Below are 21823 nucleotides of genomic sequence, written 5' to 3' on the forward strand. Positions count from 1 at the left end.
CGCTGCCGCCGCTTACAAGTCCCCGCCGATACCCTGAGCCGCGCGTGCATAGGCCGCTCCACGGCTCTATGCTGTGCGCTCCCCGGCTTCCGCTAGCCGCCTCCCGGCCGCCGCTTTCAAGTCCCCGCCGATACCCCGAGCCGCGTGTGCATAGGCCGCTCCACGGCTCTATGCTGTGCGCTCCCCGGCTCCCGCTAGCCGCCTCCCGGCCTCTTCTCAGCCGCATGTAGCCCGGCTCCGTGTACAGAGAGCGGTACACGGGGGGGCACATAGAAAATGCCCTTAGCAGCAGCAGCGCTGCAGGGGTTTTTAGTAGGCTACTAAGCCTTGGCTATCAGGATATATATATATATATATATATATATGCAGTTCAGTGGGGATAATCTGCATTTTGTGTTATACTGGAAACTTGGCATATTTAACCGTGCTTCCTGTTTTTTCCTGTCTGTTTCCAGAGTTCCTATACTACATCTCTACTTCACTAAAGGCGCAGGGGTGTTAGGGGAATTTGGGATCAGGTTTTTCATATTGCTGGCGTGCACTGCACTTAGCCAGATATATATATATATATATATATATATATATATATATATGGCAGCTGTGGTCCGGAACTCCGTGTTAGCCTTAGTAATTGCTATCGCTGGTGCCCTCACAAAGATAACTTAATAACCATTCCATGGTGCGGCACTCATGCTGATCTCAGAAATAAATGGACTGCAGTCCTTCTTGCTTCAACGTTTCAATTTATTTGTCAAATTGTCATCAGGAAGTAATACAACAAACATACAACACATTTATATAGACATAAGAAAAAAGCATACCTCACGCGGGAAAATCACCCCGAACACCGGTGTGTGAATAATTCTGACATCATCAGACTCAGACAGAGGTCGATCTCTATGACCTCAGTATAGTTAGTTGTCATGGTAACTGCCCGAGTAAACTTGTCAGCCATCACGTATAAATATAATTGACTAACATTTATAAAAAATATATATTGTATTACTCCCTGATGACAATTTGACAAATAAATTGAAACGTTGAAACAAGAAGGACTGCAGTCCATTTATTTCTGAGATCAGCATGAGTGCCGCACCATGGAGTGGTTATATATATATATATATATATATATATATATATACACACACACACACACACACACACACACACACACACACACACACACACACACACGAACCTTAGTGCTATTTACTGAGTCGTGCAAATTGTCTGTTTGTAGTTTGTATTGTCTGTCTGCATAATGAGTAAGGCACCAGCAAAGACTAAAAAGCAATTTCCTTGCCATGTCTGTAAAGGTGTGTTGCCTGATGGATCTACCACATGTACAGTATGTTTTGTGAATTCAGCTACAAATACAATTTCCACTCCGGTTTTAAAGCCAGTTTCATCTCCGGACCCTCTATGGGCTATGCTTGCAAATGTATTGGTTGGTTTGCAATCAGAATTGGCCGCCACTCGTCTAGAGCGGGAAGCGGCAAGATCTGAGTCTAAGATGAGACCGCTAGAGTTACAGGAGGGGTCTCAATCTTACTAAAAGTCCAAGTCCACCTTGGGTGGAAAGGATAAGTTTCTTTTGTCTAGTCTGCTCTACAGGACGATCATCTTATACTTCTCGCTGATTAAATCTGGGAAGCTGCTGACTATCTATGTACAGCTTCTACTGACGTCTGTCAGCTCACTTCTCGCCTTTCATCATTGCTAGTTATAGCTCAACGAGCACTCTGGCTACGTTCTTGGCAAGTGGAGGCCGAGGTCAAAAAAGGTATAGAGGCGTTGCCTTACGGTGGCGAGAAGCTGTTCGGTCCTGAATTGGACAGATGGATTTCTGAGGCAACGGGAGGAACGTCTGTTTTCTTACCATTGCCTCCAACGGTGCCTAGACGCAAATACTCTGGTCCGACGTTCAAATCCTTTAGACCTCAGTCCTTTCGTGGGCGCGGCAGAGGAGCGGCCACACTTGGTAGAACCAACACAAGTCGTCAGGACGCTAAGGTCGCCAACAAGCCAGTGGCATGACGGGCTCCCAGCCCATCTCGGATCTCCAATTGTGGGAGCACGCCTTCAGACGTTCCAGGGGGCGTGGCTTCAGACGTCCACAGATGGGTGGATCCGCAATTTAGTGTTAAAGGGTTACAAAATAGAGTTCGATTGTCTTCCGCCAATGCGGTTTTTCAAGACAGGTCTGCTTGTGTCGGACGACAAGAAGGCGGTTCTGCAGATTGCCATTCAGTCTCTGCTGAATGCAGCAGTTTTGATTCTGGTCCCTGTACAACAACAGGGTCAGGGTTATTATTCCAGTCTGTTTGTGGTACCAAAGCCGGATTGCTCGGTCAGGCCAATATTGAACTTAAAAGGTCTCAATCAGTACGTCTCTTACTACAGATTCAAGATGGAATCTCTGCGGTCAGTAATTGCAGGTTTAGAGCCACAGGAATTCATGATTGCACTGGATCTCAAAGATGCGTACTTACACATTCCGATTTGGCCACCTCATCAGAGGTTCTTGCGGTTTGCAATACGGCAAGACCATTACCAGTTTCAGGCTCTACCGTTTGGCCTTTCGTCAGCGCCTCGGGTATTCACCAAGGTGATGTCTGTGATGATAGCTCATCTCAGATCCCTGGGAGTAATAATTGTTCCGTATTTGGACGATTTTCTCATCAAGGCTCCGTCTCAACAGATGCTTCACCAACAGGCGTTGCTAACATACAATGTACTAGTTCGGCACGGTTGGATAGTCAATTTCAAGAAATCATATCTGATTCCGTCTCAACAACTTCAATTCCTAGGTATGATTCTCGATACGGTAAATCAAAGAATTTACCTACCAGAACAGAAAGTACAGGTCATTCGTCATCTAGTACAATTAGTACTCAAGCCACGCACAGTCTCGGTACATTTGTGCATTCGCCTCTTAGGCACAATGGTGGCGGCTTTCGAAGCGCTTCAGTTCGGAAGATTTCACTCACGTCCTTTTCAACTAGATGTGCTAGCACAGTGGTCGGGCTCGCATCTGCAGATTCACCACAGGGTGAAGTTGTCGCCACAGGCCAGAGTGTCTCTTCTCTGGTGGCTCAAAGTACACAATCTAACCGGAGGGAAACTGTTCGGCGCCTGGAATTGGATAATTCTATCGACAGACGCGAGTCTCAGTTTCAGACTGTTCAGGTGCAGTCAGACAATGCGACGGCGGTCGCATACATCAACAAGCAAGGAGGAACGAGAAGCCGCATGGCAATGCGGGAAGTAGCTCGGATCCTCAGGTGGGCCGAGTATCACCAAGTGATATTGTCGGCAGTGTTCATTCCGGGAGTGGACAACTGGGAGGCGGATTATCTCAGCCGTCGGGATTTTCATCCAGGAGAATGGGCATTAAATCCAGAAGTGTTTCACATGTTGGTCCAGAGGTGGGGTTACCCTTAAGTGGATCTGATGGCATCTCGCCACAATCACCAAATGCCCCAGTAGGTGTCCGGAACGAGAGATCCAAAGGCGGTGGCGGTGGATGCTCTCACAATCGCGTGGCCGTACAGCCTCGTGTATCTGTTTCCACCGTTTCCGCTGCTCCCTCTGTTGCTAAAACGGATCAAGAGAGAGTCCGTCACAGTCATACTAGTGGCGCCTCATTGGCCTCGGAGAGCTTGGTTCTCGGATCTCCGCGGACTACTCGCAGACAATCCTTGGCCGCTCACACTACGTCCGGACCTGTTACAACAGGGTCCGTTCCTTTACCCCAATTTAGCGCGGCTGTGTTTGACGGGGTGGCTGTTGAGACCGCCCTCTTAAGAAGAGAGGGCATTCCAGAATCGGTTATACCAACCATGTTACGAGCTAGGAAGCCGGTTATGGCAGCTCATTATTACAGAATCTGGCGTGCCTATATAGGTTGGTGTGAATCTCGAAAGTTTCCGACATCATCTTTCAAGTTATCCCGTCTTTTGTTATTTCTACAGATGGGGTTAGATGGAGGACTGCGTCTATCCACACTAAAAGTGCAGATATCTGCGTTGTCAATTTACTTTCAAAGAAAATTGGCTCTATTGCCGTCGGTACACACGTTTCTGCAGGGTGTCCTCAGAGTACAGCCCCGATTCATTTCACCTACAGCGCCATGGGACTTGAATCTGGTTTTAGATTTCTTACAGTCCTTATACTTTGAACCCTTACAACAAGTGGATATTAAATTTCTCACTTGGAAAACAATTTTTCTCTTAGCCTTAGCTTCAGCAAGGTGTGTTTTCAGATTTGGGTGCCTTGTCGTGCAAGCCACCGTATTTGGTGTTTCATGATGACAGAGCGGAACTTCGGACGAATCCTGCTTTCCTACCAAAGGTGGTGTCATCTTTTCACATCAATCAACCAATAGTAGTTCCTGTGTTAACAGGAGATTCTGAAACGTTGGATATGGTACGCGCATTACGCGTTTATGTATCCCGAACGTCGACAGTTCGTAAGACGGATACGTTGTTTGTTCTCTATGATGCTGCCAAGATGGGTTGGCCAGCTTCTAAGCAGACCTTATCCAGATGGATTAAACTGACCATACGTCAGGCTTACCTTCATGCTAGGTTACAGCCGCCTACATCAGTGACAGCTCATTCCACACGTGCTGTGGGAACGTCATGGGCATCGAGTCGTGGAGCTTCTACGACACAGCGTGGCCGTGCGGCTACATGGTCTTCAGTGCACACGTTTGTGCACTTTTACAAGTTTGATACGTTTGCGGCATCAGCATCTAGCTTTGGCCGCCTAGTGTTACAGGTGCCAAACAGCTCTCCCGCTCACGGGGGAAACTTTGGTACGTCCCAAAAGTACTCCAGTGACCCCTAGTGGATGAAAAAGAAAATAGGATTTTGGTACTTACCAGGTAAATCCTTTTCTTTGAATCCATAGGGGGCACTGGACGCACACCCAGAGCAGTTTTACCTGGTTTGGGGTAAGTTCAGTAGATCTTATGGTAACACTTTCTCACCGACTGGTTCAAATTATCTAGTTCTAATCGGTTATGGTGTCAACTGTTTAGTTGTCAGTAATGTTGTGTCAACTTTATTGTTGTCCGTTATGTTATATGTAATTCTCCATTGTCAACCTCTATAGCTCCTGTTCGGCTCAGTAAAAAACACTGAGGTACTCTGGGATATGGAGGAGAGGAGTAGTTCCAAAATTAATTTATTCAGTGCCTTGTTCCTGTGGAAGCCGTCCATATCCCAAGAGTACTCCAGTGCCCCCTATGGATTCAAAGAAAAGGATTTACCTGGTAAGTACCAAAATCCTATTTTTTAAGTGTATAATGTCACCCTTAAATTGGCAATGGTCTCTCTATTGACGGCCATGCCAGCATATATGCTTACAAATTTACCACTTCAACAGTTTATAGGAAATGCAATGGATCCAGTATAGTAGAGTACTATATCACACTGCACTGTAGACTGGTACCTTATACATAGTTTATTAAGGAGAACACAAATATAGGGTATTTCACTAAGTGGTGCAGCAACTGTGCCCACTGATATTCCCTCAAGGATGGCAGATCAGTTAGCAATGGACACAATTGGCGTCTGTGGAGTCAGATCCTTGTATATGGCATCCAGATCCATAAAACAGACCTTAATCTAAATTAAAAAGAACATGCAGTCAGGTTTTTATAGCAGCAAGGACATTGGACATGTATACAATGCAGTAACCAAGAACAAAAAGCATTACATTAGCTGATGCACTTTAGTCTGTGAAGATTTGGCAGGAATCTATACAGGTTGAGTATCCCTTATCCAAAATCCCACATTTTTGGGTCCCCTACTGAGATGGGTGTAGTATGGGCAGCATACCGACGCCGGGATCCCGGCGGGGAGGGGCTCGGTGGTGACCTGCGGTCGCCACGGGTTCTATTCCCACTCTATGGATGTCGTGGACACCCACGAGTGGAAATAGTCCCTGTTGGTCGGCATGCCGACCATCGGGATAGTGAGGGGGCGGGATGTCGGTGGAGGTTATGTGACCGTCGGTCTCCTGACCACCACCCTACTGAGATAAATACTTATATATTATATGTATACATAGATATATTATAGATATAATATACATATATATGTGTCATTATCTCAGTAGGGGAACCAAAAATGTGTGATTTTGGATAAGGGATACTCAACCTGTATGATTAATTGAGGGGTCTATTAACTAAGCCTTGGATGGAGATAAAGTACCAGCCAATCCGCTCCTAGCTGCCATGTCACAGGCTGGGTTTGAAAAATCAGGAGCTGATTGGCTGGGACTTTATCTTCGTCCACTTTACCTCCAGCCAAGACTTAGTAAATAGACCTTAGACATGTGCAGCTGGACAGGCCCAAACTACCAGTCTATATAATAAATGAAGATATTGGGCATGATGTAATGCCATCCGTGTTCGCCCAATGTGCAGGTTGCTGGCCGAACTTAGATGTTTTTTTTTAAAAGGGCAGTCATTTACGAGGCATAACCATGCCTTGTAAAAGACTGCTCCTTTAAAAAAAAAAAAAAATCAAACTGTGTTCATTAAAAAGAGCAGGATTTCACCTCTTAATAACTTTTTATAAATCTGGATAGGCGTTTCGCCATTGAAGGGGGAAAACAGGCCTTAAATTAAGATCTTTTTACGGTTATGTAACAATATTGTTTTTCCATGGCTGTCTTCAAGCAGCAAAAAGAGCTAGAACCCTGCATTTAGGTGTCTTTGTACAACTTTTTGTGGCGATTTCATTTTTAATTTGTATTTTTTTTATCTAAACTGATTTGCCAGTAGGGAATGATGTAATAGAGGTGTGGCAGTCCCAGTAAATCCTACTGGAATCAGTCCTACTTGGGAGAGTGATTAGAACGAGGTAAGCAGCAAGGTCACCTGGAATATTAGGGGCCTGAGAAGAATAAACCCCTGCAAAGTAGGTGTAGAATGCATTTACAATACATGGCATTGTGGTGTGAGGAACACCTTCCCACTCTAGTAGTCTGTGCACAGTAGGGGAAGTAGACTCTGTCCTAGCCATATAGGCCATGAACCTACTGGCCCTATCCGTCTGAATATAATGGTCATGAGCAGAGAAAAGATGCCTGTGTTTCTACTCATCTAACAAAAAGTCAGTGCACATTCTGTACGACCAAGCATTCCACTTGGTCAGTCAAGAGGCGTCTAGCTACATATTTGTTCTCCAAGGCAAGGCTTCCGTTCTCCAACTCGGACTCCTTCCACCTATTAAATATCTTAAACTGTCTCACTCTAGAAATCAAAAAGTTATGTAGGAAGACCTTATGGTATCCCTCACTATAGGACCACAGGTACCAAACTGATTATAATCAAAATATTCTTCCCAAGCAGTCAGGAGCTCAGAAGCAGCTCACTTCTGGGACAACCAAGAGGAGTGTCCCTAAGGAAAACTTAGATTAAGCGTCAGTATTAGTGGGGAGGGATCAGAAATGCCAAATTTATCCTAGGAAAGGTATGATAAGAAGAAGAGAAACAAGAATAACAGTGAGCCGCATGGTAACGTAACCTCAAAACACTCCACAAGCCCAGTTTTGTTAACAAACAAGATAATTTAGTTGACCCACTAACCGTAGATCGCCTTTCCTACCACCACTTTTCCAGCGCTTCATAGAGGGTTGCATTATAGTCTCCCATTCATATAACAGGCACATCAGGGAAATCCACAACATTTAGTAAGAACATCAACACTATACAATGGGAGGGGGTTATAAATTGTAGAAGAGGCATGGTTAGTACTACTGATAAAGACACATTGACCCATAGACTCAATCTGCACCTTATGAAAACAAAACAATGCTTTATGGATAATACAGATGATGTGCTCAACCATGGAATTAACTTCTAGTAAGTGCTAGATAAATGTGCCCCTGCCAGGAGGCACCCCAGTTCCAATATGGCACTAAAAGAATCGGCATACCCTCCAACTACTGATCCCATACATGTCTCCAGGATTAGTGATACACAGAATGGTAGTTGCTCAATCCATTTATTGGACCATCATGGGTGCATATAAGGAAGGGGTTAATCTAGACAAGAAGAACACAGAACAACAACTGCAGTGCAGCATGGTTTTTAGCAGGGCGCAAGGTTACTAGCATATCAGAATCAGCCTCAGTGCTGCGCCACCGCTCATGAAGCAATAAGGTTGGGCTGCACTTGTACACTTGATTTTAAACAAGTCCTATTTCCTCTATGGTTATGGGCACGCAGACTGCTGGAACCATATTGTCCTGTGGTAAAAGCCTGTTCCAGCTGTTTTTGTGTACTTCATGAAACAAGACGGGTAGCTTATTTCCACGCTATGGATGCAGGAGTATTATTAGTACTTGTCCAAATTCTGAACGGAGAGTGACAGACGCAGTATGTTAAAGATCATTGTAATTTGTAGAGAAAAATAATAAAAATACCAAGTGTTTTGGTGGAAACTCTCATTCATACCTTTTCAAGCTGCAACTCTGTGTCCTCTATGGATACATCAGACTTGATATGCATCTGTTTGGTGATGATCTGGAAGAGATTCAGAGTTGCCATCCTGATCTGCCCCAAGCGTAAGGTGTTCTCCGCTGCTGTGTTCTGGATTTGTGCCCAGTGGGACTCCTGCAGCGGTTTTATGTTTTAGTAAATAAAATGCAAGGAAATAAATACTATTGTACCATTACTGCCAGTAGCCTTCAGAAATATTTACATCCTTTGTTCCTTCATTGTTTTTAGTACATAACTTAATGAAGGTGACAACAAAGACTAGAAAACCTGATACCAGGGCAGATCCTAAAACATCTATTTAATAATTGAGTATGGAGCTTATACCTTTACTGTAAAGTTATATTTACATTTCTGGTGTTGTTTAAACCAGAGGTTATAAAATAACATGGACTTCAATCCAGCCAAGGAAATGCAGGTGTCCATTCTTTTTTATAAAGCTGTGGAAACTAGATCACCACTGAGAGACATAAACATCTTCCCAAAACTAAGGCACAGACATTGCATTCTCCGACATTGTGACTACCAGTCTCCTAAATCTGTCCAGCCCTGATATAATCATACAAGACGTGAGGTGAGGCAGAGCCTTTCCCGTCAAACTAACGTATAAGCCAGAGTTATGACTGTATAAAGTATATTAAAACTATCTTCTTTTTATTATTGTAATCATTTTTATAGTCAAAACTCTGGAGTAAAAAGTCTATGACAGGTGAGGCAGTGCCCCCCTGCCTATCATTTCCACACTACTCTGATCAAAACTCACCAAACTTCCAGCAGTATACAGAATACTGCTGCACCTGTGTATAATGCCCACACATACCCTTTGGCTCATATATTGTGTGTAAATCTGGCTCTGGTACCAGCCAGCACCTGCCATTTACCGCACCACATGTCCCTGAAGAAAACATGAAGTAAGTAATGCTGTATATTGCATCACTCATTACTGATGTTGTGAAGTAAAATACAAGTGTCTGTGTCCACTACAATATGTACTGTACTGCAGTCACCACATGATGCTTTCTATCAAACTAATAAATTGTGCTGTTTAATGAGTCTTTGGGGAGCTGTGAAATAACACAATACCTACACTAAAGGAATTAAGGGGGACATTTACTAAGCAGTGATAAGAGCGGAGAAGTGAGCCAGTGGAGAAGCTGCCCCATCAACCAATCAACACTGAAGTAACATCTATAATTTGCATACTGTAAAATTATACAGAGCTGCTGATTGGTTGATGGGGCAATTTCAACACTGGCTCACTTCTACACTCTTATCACTGCTTAGTAAATGTCCACTTAAGCTGTCTAGTTCTTGGAAATAAATCCCCAGATTGGCTGAGTAGGAGACTGTAAACTTGCATGGGTCTTCAATCTGCGGCCCTCCAGCTACTGCTGGTTAAAGACCCATGCGCTGGTTTATGCTTAAACCAAGATATCACATGACCTACCTGTAAACTTTAAAAGGGAGTGCAAACTCCAAAGCTGGATACAGACTTACCTGAGATATTTGCCGACCAAGCAGCCAATTCAGGTAAGCATATACTCTTACCGCCCAGCCACTCAATATGTCATCCTGACATCACAGCTGGGCGCGCATTTGGATTTGCCTGCCCAGCTTTGACGTCTGTCCCTGCAGCCACTGTAGGAGCAGTGGAACACCAATACACACAGCCAGATGCACCAATATATCTGCAGCTATATCGGGCGTCAGCTTTGCTGCAGGGCCGACGCAATATGTATATTGTCTGCTCAAGCCCAGTGTGTACCCAGCTTAATGCTTTGTTCACTATAAAGTTCATGTTTAAGATTGCAACATTTTTTTTTTATTACATATTGCAATCTTGCGTTTTCTATTTTACTATATGGCACAGTTGGTTTACAGTATTGTTTGATTTTACCTGTTAACAAAAAAATCTGTGCTACTTTTAAAATAACATCAGGAATATCTGACAAAGCTAAAGACAAATGGCCTAATTGCATTTCCATCTGCTCTCTAGGAGGGACATGCAGGAGACCGCTCAGTAGAAGAGACGCCTCCTGCATGTAGCTGCGATTCCAGCACTGTGACCAACGTCACAGCTGGGATCCAACATTGCGACCATCTGAGATGTTCCCCACAGAAGGCCAGCTGAGTAAGCCTCGGCTTGCACTGATGGCCTACGGAAGTGCGGGGCTGCAAGGCCAGGAAGTCTGCGTGGTGACACGCAGACCCGTGTTTCTTCCCTCCTAGAAAATGGGGGTGACACATCCCCATTTCTAGCAACACAGCCCTTCCTCCACCCCCACAATGTAGCTGCCTGTCATTCAGGCAGTAGCGAGGGGAACGCAGTACAACAGTGCAGCCGCAGATTCCCGATAAACGTGAATCTAAGGAATCAGGCCCACGATCCATTGCATGGAAATGGACTGTGTACAAAGTACTAATAGTAATAACAACTGTACAATCATACCCATTCAAGAACTACAGCCCTTGCTTTTTCCAGCTGGGCTTGCAGATCTGCCAATTGGTTATTGAGCTCCAGAATCTGGCTGTGTGCCTCTTCCTGATAATGCAGCAGCCGTGCCTTTTCTCTCTCAGTCTTCTCCTGGTGTTCCAGCTCCCGTTGCAATAACTTGCCTTGTGTGGCCATTAGGGTGTTGAATCGGTCAATCATCTCCTGCACTTCTTGGAACTAGAGAGTAAGCAAATAAGTGGATAGTTATGTGACGTCATTCTGTATACAATATGACAGCGGTTAATATATGTATTTGTGGCCAGCAACAAACACATTCTGACAGACTTTTAAATTAATCAAAATGAACCACTTGAGTAATTCTCTGAAAGGCACCATTTTACATTTCTCCGGGAAAACTCTGCCATTAACTAGTAATGGGTGCAAAGTGTATAGTATGTCTCAATGGAAGAGGCTTGGACTCACCTTCTCACATGTAGAAGACTATGGGGTATATGCAATTGCGGTCGAATTCCCGAAATTGTCGAATTTCGGGTCATTTTCGCCCAAAAAAAAAATTCGCCTATGCAATTCAGTGCTTTCCGACCAAAAAACGGACTTTCAAAATTCGACTTTTTGAAATTCGAATTTTTGCAAATTCGACTTTTCTGCAATGATACAAGTGCTGCAATTCGACCAAAGCATATTCAATTCAAGTTTGGAAATTCGACAGCAGTGCTTTTAGACAGCAAATTCGTCATTTTCAATCCGCCACACTTTGGAGGGTGAAAACAATAAAAAAAATTTTAAACATGTTTTTTTTGGTGTTTTTTTTTTTTTTAGGAATAGCATAACTATTTATATTAGAAGGGATTAGGTACTTTTTTTTTTTTTTTTGGAGGCACAAATATTATTTATATATTTTTTTAAATATTATTTTTATTTTTATTTTTATTGCTGGAACGGTAAAATCCTAAAAAAAAATGGCGTGGGGTCCTCCCTCCAAAGCATAACCAGCTTTGGGCTCTTCGAGCTGGTCCTGGTTCTAAAAATGCGGGGGGAAAATTGACAGGGGATCCCCCGTATTTTTAAAACCAGCACCGGGCTCTGCGCCTGGTGCTGGTGCCAAAAATACGGGGGACAAAAAGAGTAGGGGTCCCCCGTATTTTTAACACCAGCATCGGGCTCCACTAGCTGGACAGATAATGCCACAGCCGGGGGTCACTTTTATGCCGTGCGCTGCGGCCGTGGCATTAACTACCCAACTAGTCACCCCTGGCCGGGGTACCCTGGGGGAGTGGGGACCCCTTCAATCAAGGAGTCCCCCCCCCCAGCCACCCAAGGGCCAGGGGTGAAGCCCGAGGCTGTCCCCCCCCCCATCCAATGGGCTGCGGATGGGGGGGCTGATAGCCTTTTGTGATAATGAAAAGAATATTGTTTTTTCCAGCAGTACTACAAGTCCCAGCAAGCCTCCCCCGCAAGCTGGTACTTGGAGAGCCACAAGTACCAGCATGCGGGAGAAAAACGGGCCCGCTGGTACCTGTAGTACTACTGGAAAAAAAATACCCAAATAAAAACAGTACACACACACCGTGACAAGTAAAACTTTATTACATACTAATAAAGTTTTACTTGTCACGGTGTGTGTGTACTGTTTTTATTTGGGTATTTTTTTTCCAGTAGTACTACAGGTACCAGCGGGCCCGTTTTTCTCCCGCATGCTGGTACTTGTGGCTCTCCAAGTACCAGCTTGCGGGGGAGGCTTGCTGGGACTTGTAGTACTGCTGGAAAAAACAATATTCTTTTCATTATCACAAAAGGCTATCAGCCCCCCCATCCGCAGCCCATTGGATGGGGGGGGGGACAGCCTCGGGCTTCACCCCTGGCCCTTGGGTGGCTGGGGGGGGGGGGACCCCTTGATTGAAGGGGTCCCCACTCCCCCAGGGTACCCCGGCCAGGGATGACTAGTTGGGTAGTTAATGCCACGGCCGCAGGGCACGGCATAAAAGTGACCCCCGGCTGTGGCATTATCTGTCCAGCTAGTGGAGCCCGATGCTGGTGTTAAAAATACGGGGGACCCCTACTCTTTTTGTCCCCCGTATTTTTGGCACCAGCACCAGGCGCAGAGCCCGGTGCTGGTTTTAAAAATACGGGGGATCCCTGCCCAATTTTTCCCCGGATTTTTAGAACCAGGACCAGCTCGAAGAGCCCGAGGCTGGTTATGCTTTGGAGGGGGGACCCCACGCCATTTTTTTTTTCCGGGTTTTTCACGTTTTTCCCCGTTTTTTAAAATCGCGGCAAAATCCGCCAAATCGACCGATTTTCGACCGCGGTTCTGGCGAATCCGTTTTTCATTGAATATGGTGAATTCCGGCAGTCACCTTCCGGAATTCACCTGTCGAATTAAGTCGAATTAAAAAACGGCGAAAAATTGCCGCGATTCGCCGTGAATTGCATATACCCCTAAGCATATTGGGGCAGATGTATTAACCTGGAGAAGGCATAAGGAAGTGATAAACCAGTGATATGTGCAAGGTGATAAAGGCAGCAGCCTATCAGATCCTAACTGTTAATTTCCATACTGGATCCGATTGGCTGGTGCCTTTATCACCTTGCACATATCACTGGTTTATCACTTCCTTATGCCTTCTCCAGGTTAATACATCTGTCCCTATGTGTCATCCCAACACATGGTAACCTTGATACACAGTACTAGTAACAGAAGATTAGAATGCTGGCTCCATACAGTACCTCCTCTGTCCTCTCCAGCACTCCCTGCAGGTAGTGTTGGTATAGGCTGTTCCTCTCCTGGCGATGCACCAATCTCTCCTTCCTGGATTGTAGTTGCATATTCTCGGCTCGCAATCGCATTGCCTCCCTTTCCTTCTGTACAGCTAGCTGCCGCTCCTCACCTGCTTTCCGCAGGGCACGCTTCCGCTTTGAGTCATTCTCCTGCAGAAAATCATGATTTTGACTCTCATGTTCTTTAAAGTTAATCTCCATTAAAGGTGACATTTTATTATCTACATACTGTACCTAGCTGTAATGGTTTGTTAGTTGATTAACTATGAGAAATGATTGCATCGGCATCGTTCATAATATCATCTTGTGTGTACACACCTTTACACACACGTGATTGATTTATAAAATGATTTGAGCTATTTCCATTGTTTATCACAGTTAGTAACAATCCCATAATCAATCCTTGAAAAACCTGCATGAACATAATGGAGATCTTGGACTTTGAGGAACAGACTTGGAATAGAGGGGGTCATGCAGACCTGATCGCACGCTAGGTTTTTTCGCTGCGCTGCGATCAGGTCAGAACTGCGCATGCATATGCACCGCAATGCGCAGGCACGTCGTACGGCTACAAAGCGGATCGTTGCTGGGCGATGGGTTTTACAAAGAATCCATTCGCACAGCCGATCGCAAGGAGATTGACAGGAAGAAGGCGTTTCTGGGTGTCAACTGACCGTTTTCTGGGAGTGGTAGGAAAAACCCAGTCGTGTCCAAGCGTTTGCAGGGCGGGTGTCTGACGTCAACTAGGGTGCTAATAAAGTCACCTGTTGCCAAGCAAGGATAAATTTAAAACCAGGACCATTGGGGTGCCTTGAGGACCGCGTTTGGGAACCTCTGCACTAAACTAATATTTCAATACTACCAACTGCTGTTATATGGCCAAATAGAAGAACTCCATACCATAGCACTTGTCATCACATATACCAGCGTGAACAAGGATTCCGCACAATTCTACAGCATATCATCTCCTTGAACTACATAGTTCTTCAGAATGAATGCTCTAAGGGGGTTATTCAGAGCTGTTCGCAAACCGAATAAGTAAGCAATTGGGCAAAACCAATTTGCACTGCAGGTGGGGCAGATGTAACATGTGCAGAGAGAGTTAGATTTGGGTGAGTTATATTGTTTCTGTGCAGGGTAAATACTGGCTGCTTTATTTTTACACTGCAATTTAAATTTCAGTTTGTACACACCCCACCCAAAAATATGTATACATATACAACTGAATATCCCCACCAGACACCATATGCAGATGCATTATGTATATATACATGTGAAATTGACCTCAGTGTACCATACAATTTCTAATACACCAGCTAGTGTGTATACATAGGCAGAAAGAATGTTAGTCACTCAGGGATCTGGAAGTAAAACTATATTGTGAACAAAGTCATAACATTTTGTGCCTTATTCAGAGATGGACGAAGCCGCTGCGTTTGCATGCAGTGGCCACGTCCATCGGGTCTGCGCAGCAGACATAGTGCACATGCATAACGCTTCACCATGCGATTGCATCCCGGAAGAATGCTATAGCATTGTAATTGACGTGCGCACAGGGGTCTACCTCTATTCAATGCATTTGCAATGAAATTGCAAACGCATCGTGGGGTGGCGCCATACATGCAGGCCGGCCTTGCCCTGTGCTATGCGGCCCCCAGCATGTGAGTATATGGACGCAGATTTTTCTGTGTCCATCTATGAATAACCCCCTGTGTGACTTTTTTTTACAATATATTTTTTCCACTTCAAAAATCCATGAGTGTTGTCCCTTTTCTCTGTATAATGATGCAATTCATCCCAGCCCAGCTAGTGGCCACCTGCATCTCCCCTCTGAGAGGTGGTGGAAGTGGGGATTGCAGGGGATTGCTAGACTAAAGCTTTGCCTAGGATGCAGACAGTGGTGCAAATATGCGGGTACGGAGTACCCTTAAGAATATGGCAGCGGGTACTCAGTACCACCTGCCACACACTTTGCACCCGTGACCGCCATTACCACAATTATAATGCACCACAAAGTAACAAGACCATGGTGCTTGGCAGCATGACAGCGCCTCCCAGTTTGTCAGGGTTACTGGGAGCGCAACGGTGATGTCCTAATGCCACATCACACTTCCTCCTCTAGCGGCTGTGGCTAACGTGAAGGGAGGAGCCTGACTGCACTTTCCCGCAGCGTCTCTTGCTGGGAGCATTAATTTCTAATATAATGATGACACTACTATATACTGTATGTCTATTATTATGGGGGTATTACTACATATTTCTATTGTAATGTGGACACTACTATATATTTCTATTATACCAGGGGCACTACTACATTATATTTCTCTAACGTCCTTGAGGATGCTGGGACTCCGTAAGGACCATGGGGAATAGACTGGCTCCGCAGGAGATAGGGCCCTTTAAGAAAGCTTTGGACTCTGGGTGTGCACTGGCTCCTCCCTCTGCCCCTCCTCCAGACCTCAGTTTTACACTGTGCCCAGAGCAGGATGGGTGCACTGCAGAGAGCTCTCCTGAGTTCTCTGCCTAGAAGCATTTTTGTTTGGATTTTTTTCTACTTTTTTACAGGGAGCACTGCTGGCAACAGGCTCCCTGCATCGAGGGACTGAGGAGAGAAGGGCAGACCTTCTTGTCTAAGATAGGCTCTGCTTCCTCGGCTACTGGACACCATTAGCTCCAGAGGGGGTGAACACAGGTTCTTACTGGGCGTCCACCCCCAGAGCCGCGCCGCCGTTCTCCTCACAGAGCCAGAAGAACCGAAATCAGAAGACGTCAGGCGGCAGAAGCCTTCAGCTTCACTGAGGTAGCACACAGCACTGCAGCTGTGCGTCATTGCTCCCATACACCTCACATACTCCGGTCACTGTAAGGGTGCAGGGCGCAGGGGGGGCGCCCTGGGCAGCAATATAACACCTCTATTATGGCAAAAGACAATATACATGTACAGGTGGGCACTGTACATGTATATAAAAAGAGCCCCCGCCATATTTTAGTAGGTTTGAGCGGGACAGAAGCCCGCCGCCGAGGGGGCGGGGCTTCTCCCTCAGCACTCACCAGCGCCATTTTCTCTCCACAGCACCGCTGAGGGGAAGCTCCCCGGACTCTCCCCCGCTTACACACGGTGAAGGGGTGTTTAAAAGAGAGGGGGGGGCACATAATTGGCGGATAACATATTATACAGCGCGGCTGGGGGAAAAACATTTTGTGTTGGTCTCCAGGGTCATTGCGCTGGGGTGTGTGCTGGCATACTCTCTCTCTGTCTCTCCAAAGGGCCTTGAAGGGGATACTGTCTTCAGAAAAGAAGTTCCCTGTGTGTGTGAAGTGTGTCGGTACGCGTGTGTCGACATGTTTGACGAGGAAGGCTCGCTTAAGGGCCCTCATTCCGAGTTGTTCGCTCGTTGCCGATTTTCTCTATATTGCGATTAGTCGCTTACTGCGCATGCGCAATGTTCGCAGAGCGCATGCGCTTAGTTATTTTACTCAAAAGTTAGGTATTTTACTCACGGCATTACGAGGATTTTTCTTCGTTCTGGTGATCGGAGTGTGATTGACAGGAAGTGGGTGTTTCTGGGCTGAAACTGGCCGTTTTATGGGTGTGTGTGAAAAAACGCTGCCGTTTCTGGGAAAAACGCGGGAGTGGCTGGGAGAAACGGGGGAGTGCCTGGGCGAACGCTGGGTGTGTTTGGGACGTCAAACCAGGAACGAAACTGACTGAACTGATCGCAGTGGCAGAGTAAGTGTCGTGCTACTCAGAAACTGCGAAGAACTTTCTATTCGCAATTTTGCGAATCTTTCGTTCGCAATTCTGCTAAGCTAAGATACACTCCCAGAGGGCGGCGGCTTAGCGTGTGCAATGCTGCTAAAAGCAGCTAGCGAGCGAACAACTCGGAATGAGGGCCAATGTGGGAGGGGGAGTGCTTGAATGTCATGTCGCCGTCGGCAACACCGGCACCGGAATGGGTGGATATGCTGAATGTCTTGAATGCAAATGTCAATCTATTGCATAAAAGGTTAGACAAAGCTGAAGCTAGGGATCAGTCAGGTAGCCAGTCCATACCTGTCCCTGTGGCGCCAGGCCCTTCGGGGTCTCAGAAGCACACCATATTCCAGATCGATGACACAGATACCGACACGGATACTGACTCTAGTGTCGACTATGAAGATGCAAAATTACAGCCGAGGGTGGCAAAAGGTATTCGGTACGTGATTATTGCCATTAAAGAGGTTTTGCATATTACTGAGGAACCCCCTTGTCCCTGACACGAGGGTACACATGTATAAAGGGAAAAAGCCTGAAGTCACCTTTCCGTCCTCATTTGAACTGAGTGAATTGTGCGAAAAGGCTTGGGAATCTCCGGATAGGAGACCACAAGTTCCCAAAAGGATTCTTATTTCGTATCCTTTTCCACAAACGGATAGGATACGATGGGAATCTTCGCCTAAAGTAGACAAGGCGCTGACATGCTTGTCCAAAAAGGTGGCACTGCCTTCTCAGGATACGGCTTCCCTCAAGGATCCTGCTGATCGCAGGCAGGAAATTACCATGAAGCACATTTACACTCATTCAGGTACTATTGCTAGACCGGCTATGGCGTCGGCCTGGGTTTGTAGTGCGGTTGTGGCATGGGGAGATTCCTTATCTACGGAGATTGACACTTTAGATAGGGATGCCTTTCAAATGACCATAGAGCATATAAGAGATGCTGCCTTGTATATGAGAGATGCTCAGAGAGACATTTGTTTATTAAGCTCCACAATAAATGCTATGTCTATTTCTGCTAGGCGGCTCTTGTGGACCCGACAGTGGACGGGAGACGCCGATTCAAAGCGGCATATGAAGTCCTTGCCTTACAAAGGGGAGGAGTTGTTTGGAGACGGCCTCTCGGACCTTGTCTCTACTGCTACGGCTGGTAAGTCGAATTTCTTACCTTATGTCCCCCCGCAGCATACAAAAAAGGCACCTCATTATCAAATGCAGTCCTTTCGTTCCAATAAAAACAAAAAGGTACGGGGATCGTCCTTTGTTGCCAGAGGGAAAGGCAGGGGAAAGAAGCTGCACACAGCTAGTTCCCAAGAGCAGAAGTCCTCCCCTGCGTCTGCAAAGTCCACCTCATGACGCTGGGGCTTCCCGGGGGGAGGCAGATCTAGTGGGGGCTCGTCTTCGGTTTTTCAGCCACGTCTGGGTTCACTCGCAGGTGGATCCCTGGGCATTAGAGATTGTTTCTCAAGGATACAGGCTGGAATTCGAAGACTTGCCTCCTCGCCGGTTTTTCAAGTCGGCTCTGCCGGCTTCCCCGTCAGAGAGGGAGCTAGTGTTGGCAGCAATCCAAAAATTGTATATTCAACAGGTGATTATCACAGTTCCTCATCTCCAGCAAGGAGAGGGATATTACTCAACCCTGTTTGTGGTCCCGAAACCGGACGGTTCGGTCAGACCCATTTTAAACCTAAAATCCCTGAACCTGTACTTGAAGAGGTTCAAGTTCAAAATGGAATCACTCAGGGCGGTCATCGCCAGCCTGGAGGGGGGGGATTGGATGGTGCCCCTGGACATAAAGGATGCTTACCTTCATGTTCCGGTATTCCCCCCTCATCAGGCGTTCCTGAGATTTGCAGTGCAGGACTGTCACTACCAATTTCAGACGTTGCCGTTTGGGCTTTCCACGGCCCCGAGAATTTTCACCAAGGTATTGGCGGAAATGATGGTGCTCCTGCGCAGGCAGGGGGTCACAATTATCCTATACTTGGACGATCTCCTCATAAAGGCGAGATCTCAGGAGAAGTTGCTGGACAGCGTGTCTCTGTCCATGAAGACGTTGCAGTTACACGGCTGGATTCTCAATATACCGAAGTTCCAGCTAGTCCCTACAACGCGTCTAACTTTTTTGGGCCTGATTCTAGACACAGACCAGAATTTTTTTTTTCTTCCGGTCGAAAAGGTTCAGGAGCTCATAGCCCTGGTCAGGAACCTATTAAAACCAAAACAGGTTTCAGTGCATCATTGCACGCGGGTCCTGGGGAAGATGGTGGCTTCATACGAGGCCATCCCTTTCGGCAGGTTCCATGCGAGGACTTTTCAATGGGACCTCTTGGACAAGTGGTCCGGGTCCCATTTACAAATGCATCGAAGGATCACCCTGTCTTCCAGGACCAGGGTATCTCTCCTGTGGTGGCTGCACAGTGCTCACCTACTAGTGGGTCGCAGGTTCGGCATTCAGGACTGGGTCCTGGTGACCACGGACGCAAGCCTCCGAGGCTGGGGAGCAGTCACACTGGGAAGAAATTTCCAAGGTCTCTGGTCAAATCTAGAGACTTGTCTCCACATCAACGTCCTGGAGTTGAGGGCCATATACAACGCACTGCGTCAAGCGGAGGAATTGCTTCGGGAAAAACCGGTTCTGATTCAGTCAGACAATGTCACGGCAGTGGCTCATATAAACCGCCAAGGCGGAACGAGGAGCAGAATGGCCATGGCAGAAGCGACCAGGATTCTACGCTGGGCGGAAGGCCATGTAAGCGCGCTATCAGCAGTGTTCATCCCAGGGGTGGACAACTGGGAAGCGGACTTCCTCAGCAGGCACGACCTGCATCCGGGAGAGTGGGGACTTCATCAAGAAATCTTCGCACAGATCACTGGTCGGTGGGGGCTGCCTCAAATAGACATGATGGCATCCCGTCTCAACAAAAAGCTAAAGCGGTATTGCGCCAGGTCAAGGGACCCTCAGGCGGTAGCGGTGGACGCTCTGGTGACACCTTCGGTGTTCAGATCGGTCTATGTGTTTCCTCCTCTTCCTCTCATACCCAAAGTGTTGAGAATAATAAGAATAAGCAGGGTCAGAACAATCCTCATTGTTCCAGATTGGCCACGGAGGACTTGGTATCCGGAGCTGCAAGAGTTGCTCACAGAAGATCCGTGGCCTCTTCCTCTAAGGCAGGACCTGCTGTGGCAGGGGCCCTGTCTGTTCCAAGACTTACCGTGGCTGCGTTTGACGGCATGGCGGTTGAACGCCGGATCCTAGCGGAAAAAGGGATTCCGGAGGAGGTCATTCCTACCCTGATCAAGGCTAGGAAAGACGTGACGTTAAAACATTATCACCGTATATGGCGAAAATATGTTTGTTGGTGTGAGGCCAGAGCTGCTCCTACGGAGGAGTTCCATTTGGGCCGTCTACTTCACTTCTTTCAAACAGGAGTGACTTAGGGCCTAAAATTAGGGTCCATAAAGGTCCAAATTTCAGCCTTATCCATTTTCTTTCAAAGAGAATTAGCCTCTCTTCCTGAAGTACAGACTTTTGTGAAGGGTGTACTGCATATTCAGCCTCCCTTTGTGCCTCCGGTGGCGCCTTGGGATCTTAATGTGGTGTTACGTTTCCTCAAGTCACCTTGGTTTGAACCACTCAAAACTGTGGAGTTGAAATACCTCACGTGGAAAGTGGTCATGTTGTTGGCATTGGCTTCGGCAAGACGTGTTTCAGAATTGGCGGCTTTATCACATAAAAGCCCATACTTGGTTTTTCACGTGGATAGGGCAGAGTTGAGGACTCGTCCTCACTTTCTGCCAAAAGTGGTCTCATATTTTCATGTGAACCAACCTATTGTCGTGCCTGTGGCTACACGGGACTTGGAGGATTCCGAGTCCCTGGATGTGGTCAGGGCTTTGAAGATTTATGTGACCAGAACGGCTAGAATCAGGAAGACTGAAGCTCTGTTTGTTCTGTATGCGGCCAACAAGGTTGGCGCTCCTGCTTCAAAGCAGACTATTGCTCGCTTGATCTGTAATACGATTCAGCAGGCGCATTCTACGGCAGGTTTGCCATTGCCTAAATCGGTTAAGGCCCATTCCACTAGGAAAGTGGGCTCTTCTTGGGCGGCTGCCCGAGGGGTCTCGGCACTACAGCTGTGCCGAGCTGCTACTTGGTCGGGGTCAAACACCTTTGCAAAGTTCTACAAGTTTGATACCCTGGCTGAGGAGGACCTCATGTTTGCTCAATCGGTGCTGCAGAGTCATCCGCACTCTCCCGCCCGTTTGGGAGCTTTGGTATAATCCCCATGGTCCTTACGGAGTCCCAGCATCCTCA

The 21823-nt window shown here is 46.6% G+C and overlaps 1 protein-coding gene across 3 annotated transcripts in view; it reads right to left on the reverse strand.

The window, feature by feature from the left end:
• Positions 1-1085: 1085 nt before the first annotated feature.
• CFAP73 (cilia and flagella associated protein 73) overlaps positions 1086-21823 on the reverse strand; it is a 219608-nt gene continuing 198870 nt past the window's right edge. For all 3 annotated transcript variants that reach the window (XM_063913316.1, XM_063913315.1, XM_063913314.1), the window contains exons 4-7: positions 13698-13898; positions 10965-11186; positions 8474-8632; positions 1086-5633 (exon numbers count right to left, since the gene is read on the reverse strand). In XM_063913316.1, the coding sequence (XP_063769386.1) occupies positions 5553-5633; positions 8474-8632; positions 10965-11186; positions 13698-13898 (663 nt within the window). In that variant the 3' untranslated portion in view covers positions 1086-5552. The remainder of the gene's footprint in view (positions 5634-8473; positions 8633-10964; positions 11187-13697; positions 13899-21823) is intronic.

This window comes from Pseudophryne corroboree, chromosome 1 (assembly GCF_028390025.1).
Source record: "Pseudophryne corroboree isolate aPseCor3 chromosome 1, aPseCor3.hap2, whole genome shotgun sequence".
Lineage (NCBI taxonomy): Eukaryota > Metazoa > Chordata > Amphibia > Anura > Myobatrachidae > Pseudophryne > Pseudophryne corroboree.